The sequence below is a fragment of the Pipistrellus kuhlii genome, unplaced genomic scaffold (assembly GCF_014108245.1).
Source record: "Pipistrellus kuhlii isolate mPipKuh1 unplaced genomic scaffold, mPipKuh1.p scaffold_m20_p_6, whole genome shotgun sequence".
Taxonomy (NCBI): Eukaryota; Metazoa; Chordata; class Mammalia; order Chiroptera; family Vespertilionidae; genus Pipistrellus; species Pipistrellus kuhlii.
This window is the reverse complement of record NW_023425562.1, coordinates 53,489,264-53,507,536: the sequence shown is the minus strand read 5'-3', so window position 1 is coordinate 53,507,536 and position 18,273 is coordinate 53,489,264. Positions and strand designations below refer to the sequence as shown.

General features: G+C 46.0%; 2 protein-coding genes across 6 annotated transcripts in view; both read right to left on the bottom strand.

Moving 5' to 3' along the window:
- The window catches only part of CDK5RAP1 (CDK5 regulatory subunit associated protein 1), a 30,802-nt gene extending 26,712 nt beyond the window's left edge, over window positions 1-4,090 (bottom strand). The window contains exons 1-3 of one of the 5 annotated variants that reach the window (XM_045574430.1): window positions 3,989-4,005; window positions 3,159-3,332; window positions 2,317-2,647 (exon numbers count right to left, since the gene is read on the bottom strand). In XM_045574430.1, coding sequence (XP_045430386.1) covers window positions 2,317-2,626 — 310 coding nt within the window. In that variant the 5' untranslated portion in view covers window positions 2,627-2,647; window positions 3,159-3,332; window positions 3,989-4,005. Of the gene's footprint in view, window positions 1-2,316; window positions 2,648-2,727; window positions 2,842-3,158; window positions 3,333-3,968 lie in introns of those variants that run through there. The other 4 variants (XM_036418825.2, XM_045574432.1, XM_036418826.2 and 1 more) reach the window with 4 other exon arrangements.
- Window positions 4,091-10,699: 6,609 nt separating this feature from the next.
- The window catches only part of SNTA1 (syntrophin alpha 1), a 29,411-nt gene continuing 21,837 nt past the window's right edge, over window positions 10,700-18,273 (bottom strand). The window contains exons 4-8 of the mRNA XM_036418953.2: window positions 15,134-15,341; window positions 14,890-15,020; window positions 12,809-13,005; window positions 11,388-11,575; window positions 10,700-11,304 (exon numbers count right to left, since the gene is read on the bottom strand). Of these exons, the coding sequence (XP_036274846.1) occupies window positions 11,212-11,304; window positions 11,388-11,575; window positions 12,809-13,005; window positions 14,890-15,020; window positions 15,134-15,341 (817 nt within the window). The 3' untranslated portion in view covers window positions 10,700-11,211. The remainder of the gene's footprint in view (window positions 11,305-11,387; window positions 11,576-12,808; window positions 13,006-14,889; window positions 15,021-15,133; window positions 15,342-18,273) is intronic.

The following is an 18,273-nucleotide window of genomic DNA, read 5'->3' as shown; positions in this document are numbered from 1 at the left end:
CCCCAAGGGGCCCCAGATTGTGAGAGGACACAGGCCAGGCCAAGGGACCCCACCAGTGCATGGGGGCCTCTAGTATAGCTATAAAAAAATCAATAAGAAAAGCAGGGATTAGCTGTCAGCACTGATTATCAACCTAGAAGAAAAACACATTGAAATCCACATGTAGCCCTGGCCAGGTAGCTCACTTGATTAGAGCATCATCCCAATATATCGTGGTCAAGAATCAAGCAATGAATGCATAAATAAGTGGAACAACAATAACCAGATGTCTGACAAACAGAGATGATAGATAGACAGATAGATGTAGATAGATAGATAGATAGATGGATAGATAGTTAGATAAATAGATAGATAGATGTAGATGATAGATAGATGACACAAATTTTTATACTAATGTCCAACTATAGGTGACAAATTGAGAAACATCATGGTATAGAACAAATGTGATATTTTGTACCAATGTTTTAAAATTTAATTATAAATAATGTAGTTTGGGAGAAAATGTTCAATGAAAACAAATTAAAAATAATTTTCACCTTATGATTGCAACGAAATATTTAAGAATTATAAAGGGAAATAGTTTTTTGAAACAGAGCAAGGGGTGAAAGGTCTGATTATCCCTTAGTTTCTCTTCAAACTTTTTAAAAGTATTTATCTGATTGTATAATGTTTCTAAGGAAACCTCTGCCTAAATATAAAGAGTGAATTTCTACAGCACCAATTGTGAAAGCTGCCTTATAACTTAAGAAATCTAAAAATTAGAACAGAAAGTACAGGATTTCCAAAGGTAACCAAAGAGAGGACTACCCAGGACTCTATGCCCCAGTTGTGTGCACCAACACTGTAAGTTCCATCATATTAATGTTACGAGGTGGAGTTTAATGATTCCCTAACTTAGCAAGCCTTCCCACACTGTTAAACTTCAAGGCCAGGTATGTATTGGGTCGGCAGCTAAGTAATTGCGGGTTTCACACATATATGGCTTCAGTTGAATTTTTAGGTTTGCAGACGTAGTACATATGTAAAACACATTTTGTTATTTGATAGTTGGCTATTCAGCTGTTAATCAGTAAAAAAAGTTTTTTGATCTGTTTTGTAGTTTTCGTTTGGCATTCGTTGAAAAATGGAAAATCAAAAGGAACATTTTCGTCATATTTTGCTTTTTTATTTCCCCAAAGGGAAAAACGCATCACAAGCTCATAAAAAGTTATGTGCTGTTTATGGTGACGAAGCCTTAAAAGAACGGCAGTGTCAAAATTGGTTTGCCAAATTTCGTTCTGGTGATTTTTCACTCAAAGATGAAAAACGCTCTGGTCGTCCAGTTGAAGTTGATGACGCCCTAATCAAAGCAATAATCAATTCGGACTGTCACAGTACAACACGTGAGATTGCAGAGAAGCTTCATGTATCACATACATGCATTGAAAATCACTTAAAACAACTTGGCTATGTTCAAAAACTCGATACATGGGCTCCTCACGAACTGAAAGAATCACTCACAGTTAACGCAACGCATTAGCAGCTGCGATTTGCTAAAGAAACGTAATGAAAATGACCCATTTTTAAAACGACTGATAACTGGCGATGAAAAATGGGTTATTTACAACAATATCAAGCGGAAAAGATCGTGGAACAGGCCAGGTGAACCAACTCAAACAACATCAAAAGCTGATATTCATCAAAAGAAGGTTTTGTTATCAGTTTGGTGGGATTACAAAGGAATTGTCTACTTTGAACTCTTACCACCCAACCGAACGATCAATTCTGATGTCTACATTGAACAACTAACGAAATTAAACAATGCAGTTGAAGAAAAGCGGCCCGAATTGACAAATCGAAAAGGTGTTGTATTCCATCATGACAATGCAAGGCCACACACATCTTTGGTCACTCGGCAAAAATTAATGGAGCTTGGTTGGGATGTTTTGCCACATCCACCGTATAGTCCTGACCTTGCACCATCTGATTACTTTTTGTTTTGATCTTTACAAAACTCCTTGAATGGTAAAAATTTCAATAATGATGATGATGTCAAATCGTACCTGATTCAGTTTTTTGCTAATAAAAACCAGAAGTTTTTTGAACGTGGGATTATGATGCTGCCTGAAAGATGGCAAAAGGTCATTGATCAAAATGGGCAATACATTACAGAATAAAGTTATTTAGTTCCATGAAAAAATTGTCTTTGATTTTCTTTTTAAAATCCGCAATTACTTAGTTGCCTACCCAATAATAAAGAACTGTTAAGAATCAGGCCATGGATGCTGGAAAAGAGCAACGCAGAAAGCCCAAAGAGAGACAAAAAATAAAACCAACCTTTTCTCTGCCTTCCTAAAAGTTCATCCACTGTGAGATATGGGGGTGGGTCCTCCACGTCTGCAGAAGCCGGCTTCTCTTGAGGAGCTGAAGCACTTCTTAAAAAATGCTGAAACGAAGGTCCAGTAGCCAGCCTGGAGCTGAAATCCTTCCGCGCTCCATCCTCCTGCCGCCCCTCTGGACTGGGACATGCGGTGCCGGAGAAACTGCTGTGTGCCCTGCAGGTCCGGGGCAGCAGCCAGGACACAGAGGCCAAGGGCCCCCACCCCAGACACCTCTGTGCGTGGAGGATGCACTGTAAATGATGCATGGCACTAAAACAACTCAAAGTCTGCAAAAAAATAACAGACATCATCATTTATTGAACACAATGCACAGGGCACTACTCTAAGTACCTCAAGTAGCTAACACCTTAAACAATAGTATCCCTATTTTTACAGGTGAACACTGAGGCAGCTTGCTCAAAATCACACAGAGGAGTGCGAGAGATGAGATGCAAATCCAGGCGGTGTATTTTCAGAACAAAGGGGTGGGAGAAATGAGATGAAAAGCCCTGACAAAATAAAGTAGCACCTTGCACAGGAACAACTCCAAAGGCTTTAAGCATATTTACTCATTAAATCTTCACAGCAATCCTAAGCAACACAGTCGGTTAGCACTGTTCCTGCCTAAAGTACTAGCAGCATATACAGCAGGAGCAGTGCTAACCTACTTTCAAGTGTCAGAGAACAGCAGACTTTTAGTGTGAGCCTTGAAGTCACCAATTTCTGCCCCTTACTGTGTGACCTTGGGCAAGTCAAATTCCTGCCTCTGAACTGTAAAAGAATAAAAGTAGTACCTACCTCCCAGAGGTGATGTGAGCATTAAAGGAGGTTTTTAAAAACCCAGCTTGGCATACGGCAAGTGTTCAGTAACCACATCTGCAGCCCACATCCCCTCTCGTGGTGGGTATAGAGCCGTGGTCGGCAAACTGCGGCTCTGTGGCTCTTCCACAAAATACCCCAGCCTGGGCGAGTCTGTTTTGAAGAAGTGGCATTAGAATAGGTTTAAGTTTTTAAAAATTGGCTCTCAAAAGAAATTTCAATTGTTGTACTGTTGATATTTGGCTCTGTTGACTAATGAGTTTGCCGACCACTGCTCTGGGTGCTTCCATTTCTTCGCGTGTGAAATAGGGGTAACAGAACTACCTCTATGTCTGTTGCAAGGATCAAATGTGGTACTACACATACCATGTTTGCATGGCACAATAAGGGGCTCAGAAATTAATTGGTAGTCGGCAAAAAAAAAAACACGGGACAACAGCCTCGTCTCAGTATATATAAACATAAACAATAAAGCATCCCAAACATTTTATTGGGTGGTTACAATGCGGTGCCAAGCGTGGCCCATTGATCACCGTATTCAATCGTCACCGCAACTCTGCGAGGCAGGTTCTAGTATCATCCCCACGTCACAGGTGACAGAGCTAAGGCTCAGGGTGAAGAAGGGTGACCTGCCTAAGGTCACAACGAGTAGGCAGCGGTACTGGGGTGTGAAGCCCGACAGTCTGACACCAGGGTCTGCACCGGGACCAGCAAGCCATGCTCTCCGCGAACACCGCGCATTTCGGAGCCCCCGCACCCCTCCTGCCACCGCGCGGGGCCGCAGCGCACCTTCCCCCAGCGCCGCTCACCTCCCGCACCTGGGCGCCCGGTTCCCGGAGAAAGTTCTCACTTGACAGCTGCCGGCGCACGCGCGACTTCCGTTCCGACGCGACTTCCGTCCGGGTGGTTCCAACGGAAGTGCTTCCTCCGAAAGGTCCGGGTGGGTCCAGGCTCCTCGCTTTGAAAAACCTCCCCAACTCGCTCGGTGAACCTTACGATCCCCAGTAGCGGGCATGCGGCCACTGAGCGCTCGAAATGTGGTGAATGCGAGTTAAATGGGCTCTAAATGTCGAACAAATAATGCAAAACGTCTCCTCTTTTTGTAGATATGTATGTTTTTATTGATTTCAGAGAGACGAAGGGAGAGAAACATCACTGATGGGAGAGAATCGTTAATGGGCTGCTCCCAGCAAGCCCCCCAACTGAGGATCTAGCCCCCAACCCCGCCTGTGCCCGAAGGGGAAATCAACCGTGACCTACTGATTCAACCAGAGCAATACCTGCCAGCCTCTTTTTGCTTTTTAATGTGGCTACTGGGAGTTTTTAAAACACATAGGTGGCTCACATTCTATTCCGGTTGCACAACGCTGCCCTATAGGTTAAAGAATTCCGGATTCACGTCTCCAGTCTGCACCCCAGCTGGAGTTACAGATCCATACATAGTTCAGCTATCTAAGTGGTACCTGTCTAATGACCATCTTTAATGCAGAACTCTTCATTTTCACGCACACATCCTTACCTAAAACATGTTCCTGCCCAATCTGACCATCTCAGTGAATGACCCAAGCATCCTCCCAGTTGCACTAGATCTATTAGTGACTATGAGAAACTGAAGAGTCATTTTGTTTCCTTTCCCTCAATCCGTAATTAAGTCCTCCCATCAGCTCTAACTCAAAAATGTCTCAAATCTGTCCACTTCCCATTTTTCTATTCTGCCCTTGCTCTTGTTTCCTACAGACTATTTCTCACACAGACCCTAAGAGGGTTTATTTGTTTGTTTTGTTAACTCAGATCATATCACTCCTAGACTGAAAACTCAAGGTGGCTTGCAAAAAAAGTCAGGTTTCCTCTTGTGTCCTAGGAACTGCATGGTCTGGCCTCTGTTTACTTTTACTTCTCCAACCAATTCTTACTACTTCTAGCATGTTCTGTCTAGTTGACTAAACTGCAGCTACATAATTTTATTTTATTCCTTCAATATCCCAAGTACATGTTTATCTCAGAGCCTTTGTACTTACTATGCTCTTTCTGGAATGTTCTCCTGAAATGTTTAATGGCTGTCTCCTTCTCATCTTTCATGTTTCAACTTAAATATCATTTATTCAGAGAGGGCTTCTCTAACAACCCCATATACACTGTTCCTGTCACTATCACATCATTTTCTTCACAATACTTATCAATATGCAAAATAAGCGTTTGGGGTTTTTTGTTTTTGTTTTTGTTGTTTTTTTTGGGGGGAGGGTGTTTGTTTTTTAGTTGTTTGCCTAATTCCCAGACTTTTAGCTCCTTGAGAGCAGGAACACATTCTGTCTTGTTCACTGTAGTATCCTCAGGCTGTAGCCCAGAGTCTAGTTCAATGAAGGGCTTAATAAATATTTGTTGAATAAATAAATGATTGTTTTATGTCTTCACCTGGGTTCCCCCGAAGCAGACCCTAAGACACAGATTTGAATGCATGTAGGTGATCTCAGGAAACACTGCTGGAGTAGTCAGGGAATGAGACAGAGTAAGGGAGGCAGCCAAAGCCAATCTGATGCCAAAGCACTATTCTTACTAATTCAAGAGTCAGACTGGTTGGGTTCCCATTGAGACTCTGATACTTACCATTATAGCTATGGCCAAGTTAGTTATCCCTACTGACTGACTCCCAGTTTCATTGCCTAAAAAGTGGCTGCTGTGTGGAGAATACACTGCATTGGGAGTGGGAGTGGGAACAAATCAGGAGAGCATTTAGGGAGCTGAGCAGTTGTCCAGAGTGTGGAGTCCTGGACCAGTGTGGTGGCTGGGTGCCATGAGGATGATGGAAACAAACCTGGATTTCAGGAATTTGAGCATACTGCAAAACTTTTACATGAGGTGGGGCGGGCACTGGATGGAGAGCCCACAAAGGGAGAAAATTGGAGACATCTGTAATATTGTCGACAATAAAATAAATATATTTTTAAAGTTTACACTGTGTTCTTAGATGGTTGCTGGGTGCCAATTCGATCAAATATACAAAAGGCAAACACAGGCCAAAAATTGTATTATGGTCCTTGTTTTTTTACTGTGGTTCTCCAGATAATTTAAGATGTGATCGAGTTGTTCGGTGGAATTATCAGCACCATGAAAGTTTAAAATTTCAGAATTTCTCCTGAAAAACTCTTACACTCTGGAGACAAGTCCCTGGACACCCTGGGATCTAAAGTTTCCCAGTGGAGAAATATTCAGGTTTACTGTCAAATTTTGTACTGCACAGGAGAGATGTCCTGTCCTAATCTGGTCGGGGGAACCCCATTATGGTGGCAGCACCTGCATCCCTAGTAGAAGTTATGTTGAGCGGATTAGCCTCCCACCCACCACAGAGAGGGAAGAAAACATTTCTTCTTCTTCCCTGGTGAACCCCAAGCATAGAGCCTGTCCCCCCTTCCAGGTATAGCAATCCCCATATTTTTACCATGGTTCTTCCCTCTTTATTCTCAGTCTTGTCTTTTTAAAATCACAGAAGAGAGGAATTCTAGAACAGAAAAAAGCCACTTTTAGAGCTTCCAATGCAGAACTCAGGGAGGATTTGAACCCAGGTCTCCTGGCCTCTTAGAACTGTGCTCTTTCAAATCTGGACCTTCTGCTAGCAGTCTCATGGGAAGGTGACACCTTCTCCCTTTGTGGCCAGAGCAGGAGGCAGCTGGTCAGAGGATGCTAGAACTACTCTTTACCAGCTCTAATTACCCCTGGGGCAAATATAGCAGCATGAGGGGTGTTCTTTGGTGCCTATTATGCTGTCTCCCCACACACACACACACACACACTACACACACCATTCCCAACATCTCTGTTATCTTTCCCCCAACACATACTAACCCATATGGGGGCAAGGGGCCATTGCCCACCATCACTCACCACATTCCAACCACAAGGGTCCACTTTCAGTAGCCATGTTGTGGAGGTGTTGTGCCTTGAGCAAAGAAGGTGATGAAAAACAAATCCTTCACCAGAGGTTTGGGAATGCCATGTTCCATCCCACCTTGGGATCTGTCACCTGGAATACTATCACCCCTTCCACTTGACTAACTCCTACAAGATGATGATCGTTCTAATTGCTACTGGGCAATTACTCCTCCCCCCTGCTGTTAGGCTTGGCCACATGACTTGTTTTGGCCAATGAAGTAAGAGTAGATATAATGCAGACAGTGACAGAGGATGTAAATGTGCTTATGCAATGTGCTTGTCTTTGAACTTGCCATGAGAAGAGCCTGCCCTGAGAGCTAATGCCCTTCATCCTGTGCTCCAAAAGGAATGAACATAAAATAGGCCTAAAACCAACCGACAGCCTGGACCAAAACCACCCAGCCAAACCCAGCTCCTAAGAGTCAAACTGCAGTCAGTCAATGTGCAGTCTCAAAAGCATGAAAGCAAATGCCTGTTGCCATGGCCACTGAGATTGGGTTGTTTCTTCCACAGCATTATTGCAGTAGTAGCTGATCTTTAACATGCTCCTTCAGAATGACATCAGCTTCAGGTCTCCTGAAAACTACTCTCACCTCCAAGCAGGTCAGATCCCCACTGGCCTCTCTGCTAGCTCCATGCGTCTGCCCAATCACATTTGATTCTGAGAGCTTCTGCTGACTTACTTTCCCCTGCACATGGGAACGTGTCAGTCTGGCTACCAGAAAGGCAGCTCCTGGCTCCAAGGACAAGAACAAAGTAGGTGAGCACTAGATGTTTCTTGAATGAAGAGTGGATTAATAGTCCGACGGTTGTGGGTCAGTGGTTGAGTGAGAGGTCACCAGTTCAATTTCTGGTTAGGGCACATGCCCGGGTTTCAGGCTTGATCCCCAATATGGGGCATGCAGGAGACAGACAATCAATGTTTCTATCTCTCTATCCCTTTCCCTTCCCCTCTCTCTCTAAAATCAATAAAAACATTTTTTATTGATTTTCTACAGAGAGGAAGGTAGAGGGATAGAGAGTTAGAAACATCGATGAGAGAGAGAGACATTGATCAGCTGCCTCCTGCACACCTCCCACCGGGGATGTGCCTGCAACCAAGGTACATGCCCTTGACCGGAATCGAACCCGGGACCCTTCAGTCCCCAAGCCGACACTCTATCCACTGAGCCAAACCGGTTTTGGCAATAAAAACATTTTTTAAAAAGATTGATAGGCAGCCGAGACCAGTTTGGCTCAATGGATAGAGCGTCGGCTTGGGGACTGAAGGGTCCCGGGTTTGACTCCGGTCAAGGGCATGTACCTTGGTTGTGGGCATATCCCCAGTAGGGGGTGTGCAAGAGGCAGCTGATGGATGACTCTCATCGATGTTTCTATAACTCTCTATCTCTCTTCCTTCCTCTCTGAACAAAATCAATAAAAAAAAATAAATTTAAAAAAATAAAAGGAGAAATCTCAAAAAAAAAAAAAAAAAAAGGTCGATAGGCAGGTGGGAGGATGATGGGCAAGGCTGGAGTATCTCTGCTTACCTGCATTTCCCCAGGTTCCTAGAATCAGCTCTGTTTCTGGCTTGTTATATGACTTAATGTGGGCCTTGGTTTCCTTTTGTAGAGGTTTGACAAGAACTACTTATCGTAATACAATAGCCTCTAGACATAAGTGACTATTGAGCACTTGATATGCAGCTAGTGTGAATGAGGAACTGAATTTAAGTAAATTTTAATATAAAAACTGATAAGAATGAATTAGACATGTGAATCTACTTTTTTAAACTGTAAATTTTATGAAATCTAAATACAAATTAAGTATTTCCTATGAGAATTTGGCATCAGAGATGTGTGTGCCCTAGCCAGTTTGACTCAGTGGATAGAGCATTGGCCTGCAGACCGAAGGACCCCAGGTTTGATTCCAGTTAAGGGCATGTACCTCGGTTGCAGGGTCTTCTCGGCCTGGGCCCTGGTCAGGTCTCGTGTAGGAGTCAACTAATCGATGTGCTTCTCTCATATCGATATTTCTCTCTGTCTTTCCCTCTCTTTTTTACTCTTTCTAAAAATCAATGGGAAAATATCCTGGGGCGAGGATTAAATAAATAAATAAATAAATGTATAAGTGTAAAATATACACCAGATTTCAAAGACTTAATATGAGGGGAAATCGTAAAACACTTCATTAATAAATTTTTACATTATGCATTGAAGTGATAATATTTTAGACTTATTGGGTTAAATTAAATATATTGTTACATTTATTTTCATCTATTTTTTTACTTTTTCTAGTACTAGAAAATTTGCAATTAGATGTATGGCTTACAATTACGTTTTTAATGGATTGTGCAGGGCCAGAAAGTCTAAGGTGAACAAGGGTTTGAAGTCAAAAAGATCTACATTGAAAACTCAAGCTCAGACATGTCATAGCTGTATGACTTTGGGCAAGTCTCTCCCGCCATCTGAGTCCCAGTTTCCTTGCTTGTCAAATAGAGATCGCTGTTCCTACCACAAAGATGTGTGATGAGGATCTGGGGAGGAAATATATGTGCATTGTCTGGCAGATAGCAGCTACTTTTTAAATGTAAGCCTTCATTGCTGTTGTCTCTGTGATTTTCTGGACAATGCAAGCAAGTAGGTTGTTAAAAACATGGCAAACTCATATCCAGCCAGCACAGTACAGCTTCCAAAGAATGTTCCACTAAGCAGTTCCAAGTGTCCTCCCTCCTTCAGGAAAGGGGCCTGTGACTCTCTATGATGATGTTGAAATAGGTCCACAAAGTTACTGACATTCTTTTCTTCAAGTGGTGGAAACTAGCCTGGCCGTAGCTTATCGTCCAGGATAAAGCATCGTCCCAATCCCAGGTCAAGGCATATACAAGAATTAACTAATGTATGCATGAATAAGTGGAACAACAAATCAATGTTTCTCTCTCTCTCCCTCCCTCCAGCCCACCCGCCCTCTTCTCTCTTCTCTCTCTTTCAAACCAATCAATTAAAGGGTGGAAATGAATTCTCCTCCCCTTGAGTGTGGGCTGGACTTACTGACTCACTGCTAATGAATAGACTAAGCAAAAGTGACATTTAAGACTGGATCATAAGAGGCACTGTGGATTCCTCTTGGCTCTCCCTTCTGTGTCACTCACGCTGGTGGAAGCCAGCTGTCATGAGCATATATTTAAGCAGCCCTATGATTAGGTTCATTGGAGAGGAACTGGAGTTTCCTGCCAGCAGCAATGAGTGAGCAATATCGGAAACAGACCCTGTAGCCCGTCAAGCCTGCAGATAAGGGTAGCCCAGGCAACATCATGACTAACTTCATGGTAGAACCTGAGACAAGAACAGCCCAGCTTAGCCCCACTCAAATGCCTAATCTAAAGAACTTAAAAGATAATAAATGTTTATTGATTTAAGCGCTAAATTGGGAGGCGGGGGGGGGGGGGGGAGCGCCGAGGAGGGAGGGGGGAGACAAGTACACTTTCTTTGACCCTGTGGTTAAAGGCCTGCTTTACTCCAAGAAAGGGGCCCCAGGCTTGGGTCTGGTCCTTCTTGGGAGTTTTGGGGCCACCATAGGACCCAAAGATCAAGGCACAAACCACAGACACTGTTTGCTCACAGGTTGTTTATTTGTCCAAGAATAAGGAGGAAAGAGAAGATGAAGGGGGAAACCACATGCTCCAAGGTGGTGGAGCCGAGGGTAGAAACGAACACAAAGGCTCCTCTACTCTTGCCTCAAACTCCAGGGAACTCCAGCTGCAGACGGGGCCTCTGGGGGTGGCTCTGGGGCCTCCAGGAGGCTTGGCAGTTGCTGGCTGGGGTCAGGATCCCCACAGGGGCAGTCCCAGGCTTGGAATGGCTTCTGTGTACACAAAATATCTCTCTGCAAAGGCACTGGTGGGGAGAGGGGGCAGGGAAACTACCCCATCACTGCAGGATCCACTGTCCTGAATCTGAGTCCCAGTCGCCAAGACTATCCCAGCCTCCTCAGGGGCTGGGTCTCTGCACCCTCGTTCCTTTCCTCTCCTTCCCCTCAGCCCAGTGTTGAGCAGGCAGTCCGTGGAGGGCCAGGTCAGGCCATGGGGTGGACACCCCCTCCTTGGGGCTAGTGCCTCTGGCCACCTCTAGGCCAAGAGCCCCAGGCGGGTGACTTTGGCCGAGAGGAAGGAGTGGATGATGAAGACCATGGTTTTGGGGCACGAATGCAGGTCCAGCTGCTGCAGGATGGATGGAGAGAAGGGTCAGGAACTCCGTCTAGCCTGGCCTCCAGGAGACCATAGCCCCCTCCCCCTCCACTCACAATCTCTCCTTCAGCACCCCCGAAGTCCAGGAACAGGAGGCTGGCACCATCGTCCGAGGACATCTGCAGCTTCTCAAAGGGCTGCTGGAGCAGCACGGCCTGGGCCGCGCCCGGCTCCGCCGCCACCAGGGTGAAGCCCTTGTCGATGTGCACAGAGAGGTTGCAGGGACGGCCGTTCCAGGTGCAGGCTGCAGGGAGGGCACATGGGCACGGGGAGGGTGTGTGGAGTGGGCAAAGCTGGCCATCAGAGACCACAAGCCTCCCTCCAACCCCGACTGGCAGCTCCAAAAGTGGGGCTTGGATACCACCAGGGATGGGAGGCTCACTACTTGTCATGCCATCTGTATGCCCAACCCACACAGGGACATCCCTACCCTAAAATAAGGAAGGTGGGTCCTAGCCAGTTTGGCTCAGTGGACAGAGCATTGGCCTGTGGACAGAAAGGTCCTAGGTTCGATTCCAATAAAGGGCACATGCCTAGGTTGCAGGCTCGACCCCCCAGTGGGGGCATGCAGGAGGCAGCTAATCAATGATTCTCTCATCATTGATGTTTCTCTCTCTCTCCCTCTCTGATGAAAGGAAGGAAATGGAGAGAAGGAGGGAGGGAGGAGCGGGGAGGCCCACAGAAAAATTATACCCCACTTCTAGTCCCACTTTCTGTAGCACCAAAAGTGGGAAGGGGAGTTTAAGCTCTGCATGGACAGGAGGCTCACTAAAAAGGCAGCAGACCCACCAACATAGCCCTTGAGACCTCAGAAACCTATAGAATTGTCCAGTTAAATGTGAATTTCAGGTACACAATAGATAATTTGGACATTCTTATACTTAAAAAAATATATTTGTTTATCTATAATTCAAACTTAAGTGTGTATCCTGTATTTTATTCTGGTAACCCTATTCCAAATACCATCTCTCAAGTTCTCATCAGCAGAATGGCAAAGCCTTGGGCAAGAAAAACCTGGGGGGGAGACATTTAAGGGAGGGAAGTCTCAACTACCAACCAGGGCACCTGCATGACCAAAACAGAGAACCCTCAAAGACCCTGAACCCTATGTTCTTCTCCCCGGCAAGCACCCTAAAGAAAGAAGCTTGAGCCCTGGCCAGTGTGCTAAGTGGTTAGAGCATTGGCCCCACACACCAAAGGTTCCATACCCAGCCCCCGTCAGGGCAGGTTCGAAAGGCAACCAATCCACATGTCTCTCTCACACCAATTTCTCTCTCTCTTTCCCTCTTAACTCCCCCCAGCCCTCCCTCCCCCTGCCACCTCCCACGGTCCACTCTCTAAAAAAATCAATGGAAGAAATACCCTCTGGTGAGGGTTAATAAACAACAACACAAAACAAAAAAAAGAAGCGAGCTTGAGTATCTTCGGGGACAAGAGACTCATTACCAAAGTGGCCCTCTCAGACCAGCCTACCCACCTGTGGACACCTCCTGCACACCCTCGGCGGCCCGGTGACAGCCATCCACTAGCTGGCGGGTCCAGACAGCCAGCTCCTGTGGCGACTCCACGCTGAACAGGCGAGTGTCCACACCATGGCGGGTGCCCGTGCGCAGGGCGAAGGAGAGCTCCGCATCGTAGGGCACCGAGCCCTTGGAGGGGCCCGAGTGCACCAGCCTGGGGTGCAGGGTGGGGAGGGCGGAGGGCTAAGCGTGAGGCCTCAGGCAGCAGGGACATAGTTCTTGGCCGAGGGGCAAGTCCTGGGAAAGCACCCTGTGACTCCTTCACCACCCTAATGGGGGACAGGACTTCCAGACCAGCACTGATTGGCTTACAGGAGATCAGCTTCGGCCACCCTCCTCTTTGTTCTCTCAGCTCCGGCTACACCAGTGTCTTCAAACACACCAAACACACTCCTGCCTCAGCACCTTTACACACGCAGCTCCCACTGCCGAGTACATTCTTCCCTGTTTATCTACATGGTTCATCCCTCACGTCCTTCATACCTTTACTCAACTGTCATCTCCTCGGAGAAGCCCTCCCTGACCTCCCTATAGAACACAGTACCCTGCCCCTCACGAGCCTTACTACGTATTTCTTCTTTGTTTCCATTGGCTTTTTGTTGTCCTTTTCACTAGAATATCCTCTAGGGTACAAATTTTTAACTGATTTGTTCACCACTATGTTTCCAGCCACTAAAACAATGCCTGTCATATAGTAAACATCTGTGGCCTGAATTAATGAGTCACTGGTGAGGTCAGCAATCCATGACCTGTTTATCCCTGGTACACAGCGGGTTCTGACTCATGGGCCAGAGCCAAGCCCAGGGTGACAAGGGCCCAAAACCTATCTGACTCCCACTTGCTGTGTAATCTTGAGCAGCTCACGGCCCCTCTCTGGGGAACAGACTGCAAGAGTTCTGGGCTGTGGCCCTCTTTGCTCCTCACTCTATACCCTCGCTCTTGTAGCTTCAAATTCCCCTTGGAGCTTCTAGTGATACCTAGTCCCCCACGTTCCAGCCCTGAGCTACAGACCCACGAGTCCCCAAGCTTCCTACCCAAGGTTCCTACCCATTCCCCACACACTCTGGACGCAACTCAGCCTCTTGCTCCACTCCCTTCCCTTTATTTTCCTACCCCCAGTCCTACTGTCTGCTCAGACACAAGCTCCCAGCCTCCCCTTCATCTGAACACCTCCCTCACCCTCCCCATCTGGCACGTACTAAGCAGGGTTAATTTTACCATCCATGTGTTTTTCAATGCAAATGCGGCCTTTCTTCTCCATCTGCTGCCTCTACTCACTAGCTCTCCTGCAGGACTGCAATAGCCTTCCAGCTCTCATCCCGCCTCTCAGGTGCATTTTCCACCTGACAGCCACAGTGTCACCTCACTCCCAGGCTAAAACTCCTCAACTCTGCCACCACTCCGATGACAAAGCTAACATTTCTTACTGGCAACAGAGGCTCTGCAAAATCAGGCCCTGCCAACTCTCGGTCTCATTTCTCTCCATTTCCTGCGTAGATGCTACACACCGGTTATATATAGCACACCCATAACTCCATGAACACGCTAGAGCCCTTATGCTTCTGTGCATTTGACTATGTTGTTCTCTAGAAGATGCTCTTCCCCTCTCTTCAACAGCAAATGTCTTCTCGTCTGTCAAAATCCAGCTCAAATGTCACCTCCTGCCTGAAGCCTTCCCCAACCAGGCCAGGTAATTCCGTAACTCTGCATTGTAAAGGCTGTTCCCCACCAGACCTGGTGCTTCCTGAGGGCATAAACTATTGGGGTCAGCTCCCTGTCCCCCCAAACCATGCAGCACAGGGTTGGGCAGAGTAGGTGTCAATGAATGAGTGACTTGAGGGATTTCACATCCTTCTCTTTTAAGCCCCCATTCTACAGATGAGGAAATCAAGGCCCAGACAGGGCAGAGGCTAACTTCAGACCACTGGGGGAATACCTCAGGGCAAAACAGGGCTAAAGTCCCCAACTTCTGAGGCCCATCTAAAGCATCATCCCCACAAACTCTGGGCGAGATACTCTCCTGCCTGCCTGTGGGTACCTGGTGGTGATGAGTGGGGCAGTCCGGGCTGGCCGGCTCAGGGCCTCACGGGTCTGGGGGAGACAGCTGTAGAGGAGCAGCTCCTTTTCAGTCAGCAGGGCCAAGGTGGGTGCTGTGCCCCCATTGGGCAGCTGCAGAAGACAAGGCACAGTGAAGAAGGGCAGGGAGGGGAGAGGTCAAAGGGCCAAGGGGGGGGGGGACAATGGGAATGGGGTCAGCTCCAGGGGAGGTGCCCAGCAGAAACCTGCTCAGTCAGCCAGCCGATCTGCTTGATGTCCTGGCTCCCAGCTGTGCTGGTAGCTGCCAGCAGTGCCTGCAGCTCATCCTTGACCCAGGGCATTAGAGCGTTGATTTGGGCTTGGATGGCAGCTACCCACGACCGTGCACTGGCCTCCTCCATGGCCCTCAGGAAGAGGGTGTCTTGACCATCTGCCGAACAGATCTCCAGATACCTGTAGGCACAAATGAGGTGGAGGGGGGAGTCTGTCCACTCCTGCAGCTCACTAACCCTGAGATCTGGCCCGAGAAACCCCACCTACCACCAAACCAGAAGAAACCACAGGGGTGTCCATGAGAGAATTAGAGCAACACTTGCTGCTGGGGATCCAGCCTTGTCACCTTGTAAATTTGTAACAGACTGTGTTCCTGTTATTGAGGCCTCATGGGGTCTAATGACGAGAGACCATTAGACACACACACATAGGCATAAACACACAAATGCACATACTCAAAGCACATATGATAGGGGCCAAAATTATCACTGTGTGAGGATTCATTATCTTGCCCTTTCTTCCCTGGTTTCTAAGGAGGACTGTCTTGCTGAGTCAGCTCCTAGGTTCTCCTTTATGGTACAGGACCAAAATGATGCACTAATTAGGCCAACATAAAAAGAGTTAGAGTAATGAAGTAGGGAAAAGGGAAGGAGATGAAAAGCCATGCAGGCAAGTGTTGGGGAAGGTTTTCAGGGAGGTACCCAGAGGAATAGTAACAGGGAGAGGATTTCTAAATGTTTTGTGGGACATTAAAGATTCACTCCCCTTTGGCCTCTCTGTAACAGATGAGGTGGGACATTAACAAAATTATGGCTCTCACAACACCCATTCCAACCCCCTTTACCTTTGCCTTCCTCTACTGCAGAGCTAGAAAGCAAAATACTTTAATTCCCAGATCCACTTATAACCAATAAGATATAGATAGAAGTCCCTTCCTGAATGAAAGGCAACACTTAGTCTCCAAAGATGGCCACGAACTAATCTATCCCTCCCTGTACACACAGTCTAAACTTCTCTCATTAAGAGGTGAAGTTTACTTCTCCTCTTCTTGACCTTATAACTGGTTTAACAAATAAAATGTGGCGAGAATGACATTTTGGCATAATCCTAAGCCACCATGAAATCCAACTACCCTGAGAGGGAGAACAAGCTAGCCACCTGAAAAGGCCATACAGAAAGAGGAATGCTCCGCCAGCCCCTCGCTGTTCCAACCATCCAGCCGAGGCAGCAGACATGCGAGTAAAACAGCCATCTTGGGCTTCTAGCCCCAGCAGATACTACATAAAGCAGAAGAATTTGCCAGGTGAGCCAACCAGAGTTGTGAGAAATCATAAACCATTATCTTCTAAGACACTAAAAATCTAAGATGCTTTGTTTATACAGCAATAGAAAAAAATATCAGGAGAAAAAATCCTTTCCCTTTGCCTTCATCCGGTCAAGAATATGGACATCTGCTTGGAGCTGCAGCCACCATCTTGCCTCAAAGAAGAAGAAAACCCTCAATAAAGATGATAGGAGAGCCCAGCTATTGTGGCTCAGTGGTTGAGCATTTGACCCAGTAAGCAAGAGGTCACAGTTTGATACTCGGACAGGGCACATGCCTGGGTTGCAGGCTCAGTCCCTGGTTGGGGACAAGCAGGAGGCAGCCAATAGACAATGTTTCTCTCTCATCAATGTTTCTATCTCTCTACCCCTCTTCCTTTCTCTCTCTCTAAAAATCAATTTTAAAAATTTTTTTTAGTCGAAACCAGTTTGGCTCAGTGGATAGAGCATCAGTCTGAGGACTGAAAGGTCCCAGGTTCGATTCCAGTCAAGGGCATGGACATTGGTTGCAGGCACATCCCCGGTAGGGGCTGGGCAGGAGGCAGCTGGTCGATGTTTCTCTCTCATCGACATTTCTAGCTCTCTATCCCTCTTCCTTCCTATCTGTGGAAAATCAATAAAAAAATTTTTTTAATTTTTTTTAAATATGACAGAAAAAAACTGAAAGCCTGAACCCTGAGGGCATTCTTGAGCAGTGATAGAACCTAAATAAATAGCTGACCCTTTATTTTCAAAATATGTGAAAAAATAATCCTCTCATTTATTTAAGCCATTACTTGTTAGGATTTCTGATATTTGCAGCCCAATGTAACCCTAAGTAAAAGTAAAATATTATTCATTATATTTTAGTTAACAGATCGTGTTCCTTTGACTGGGATATAGTGTTTATATGAAATCCCAGTTATATTCAAGTTACACATGTAGTTACATATGCACACACATGGTCAAGTACATATGCATACATACATATACACATATGATTGTTAACATAAATACATGCACAAATCTACACCGATATCCTTGCAAATCTCTCATATACACACACATAGAAATACATGCACATGCATAGAAATACATGTACACACATGCTTCAGGTGATGTTCGAGATGGGCTGGAAACCACGATTAACCTAAGATCCTATGGGTCTCAGAAAGGACTAATAGCCCTCACCTTCACCTAATACAAAAGTCCCACTGGTGGAATACGTTAGTGACCTGTGAATTACCACTTCTTGCCTCATGGGGGCAGGGTAGGGCTGCGTCATCAAATAGGGTCAGGAGATTTGGATGCCAATATTGGGTATTTGACTGACATTGAACCTTGGCTGTAACTAGGACCCACAGTACCTTTTTTGTCACTCTCAATATATGCACCACCCTCAACACCACATACCCCACTTGATCAATATACACTCCATTCAACCACCACCACCACTCAGGCACCCATAGCTTCTAAAGCAGAGAGAGCTACCTGGAAAGAGGCAAGTTCTATCTCTTCCTGGTTGTGTGATTAACCTTGGGCAGTTTACTTCCTCTCTCTGTCCTTATCTATAAAATGGGGTGAAATAATAGGACTTTGTTCATAGGACTGCTATGAAAGCTAAATAAATGTGTGTGTGGTAAACACAATAATGTTGGCTGGTGTCAATCTTATCAATGAACTGTTAAGGGCTGCTCAGATGTGAAGGATGATAAGCTTCTATGGTCCTGAAACAAGTATCACCAGACATCTCCGAATCTCCACAGAGTCGGTAGAGACTTGAGAGGATCGCTGAGTCTGACAACCTTCT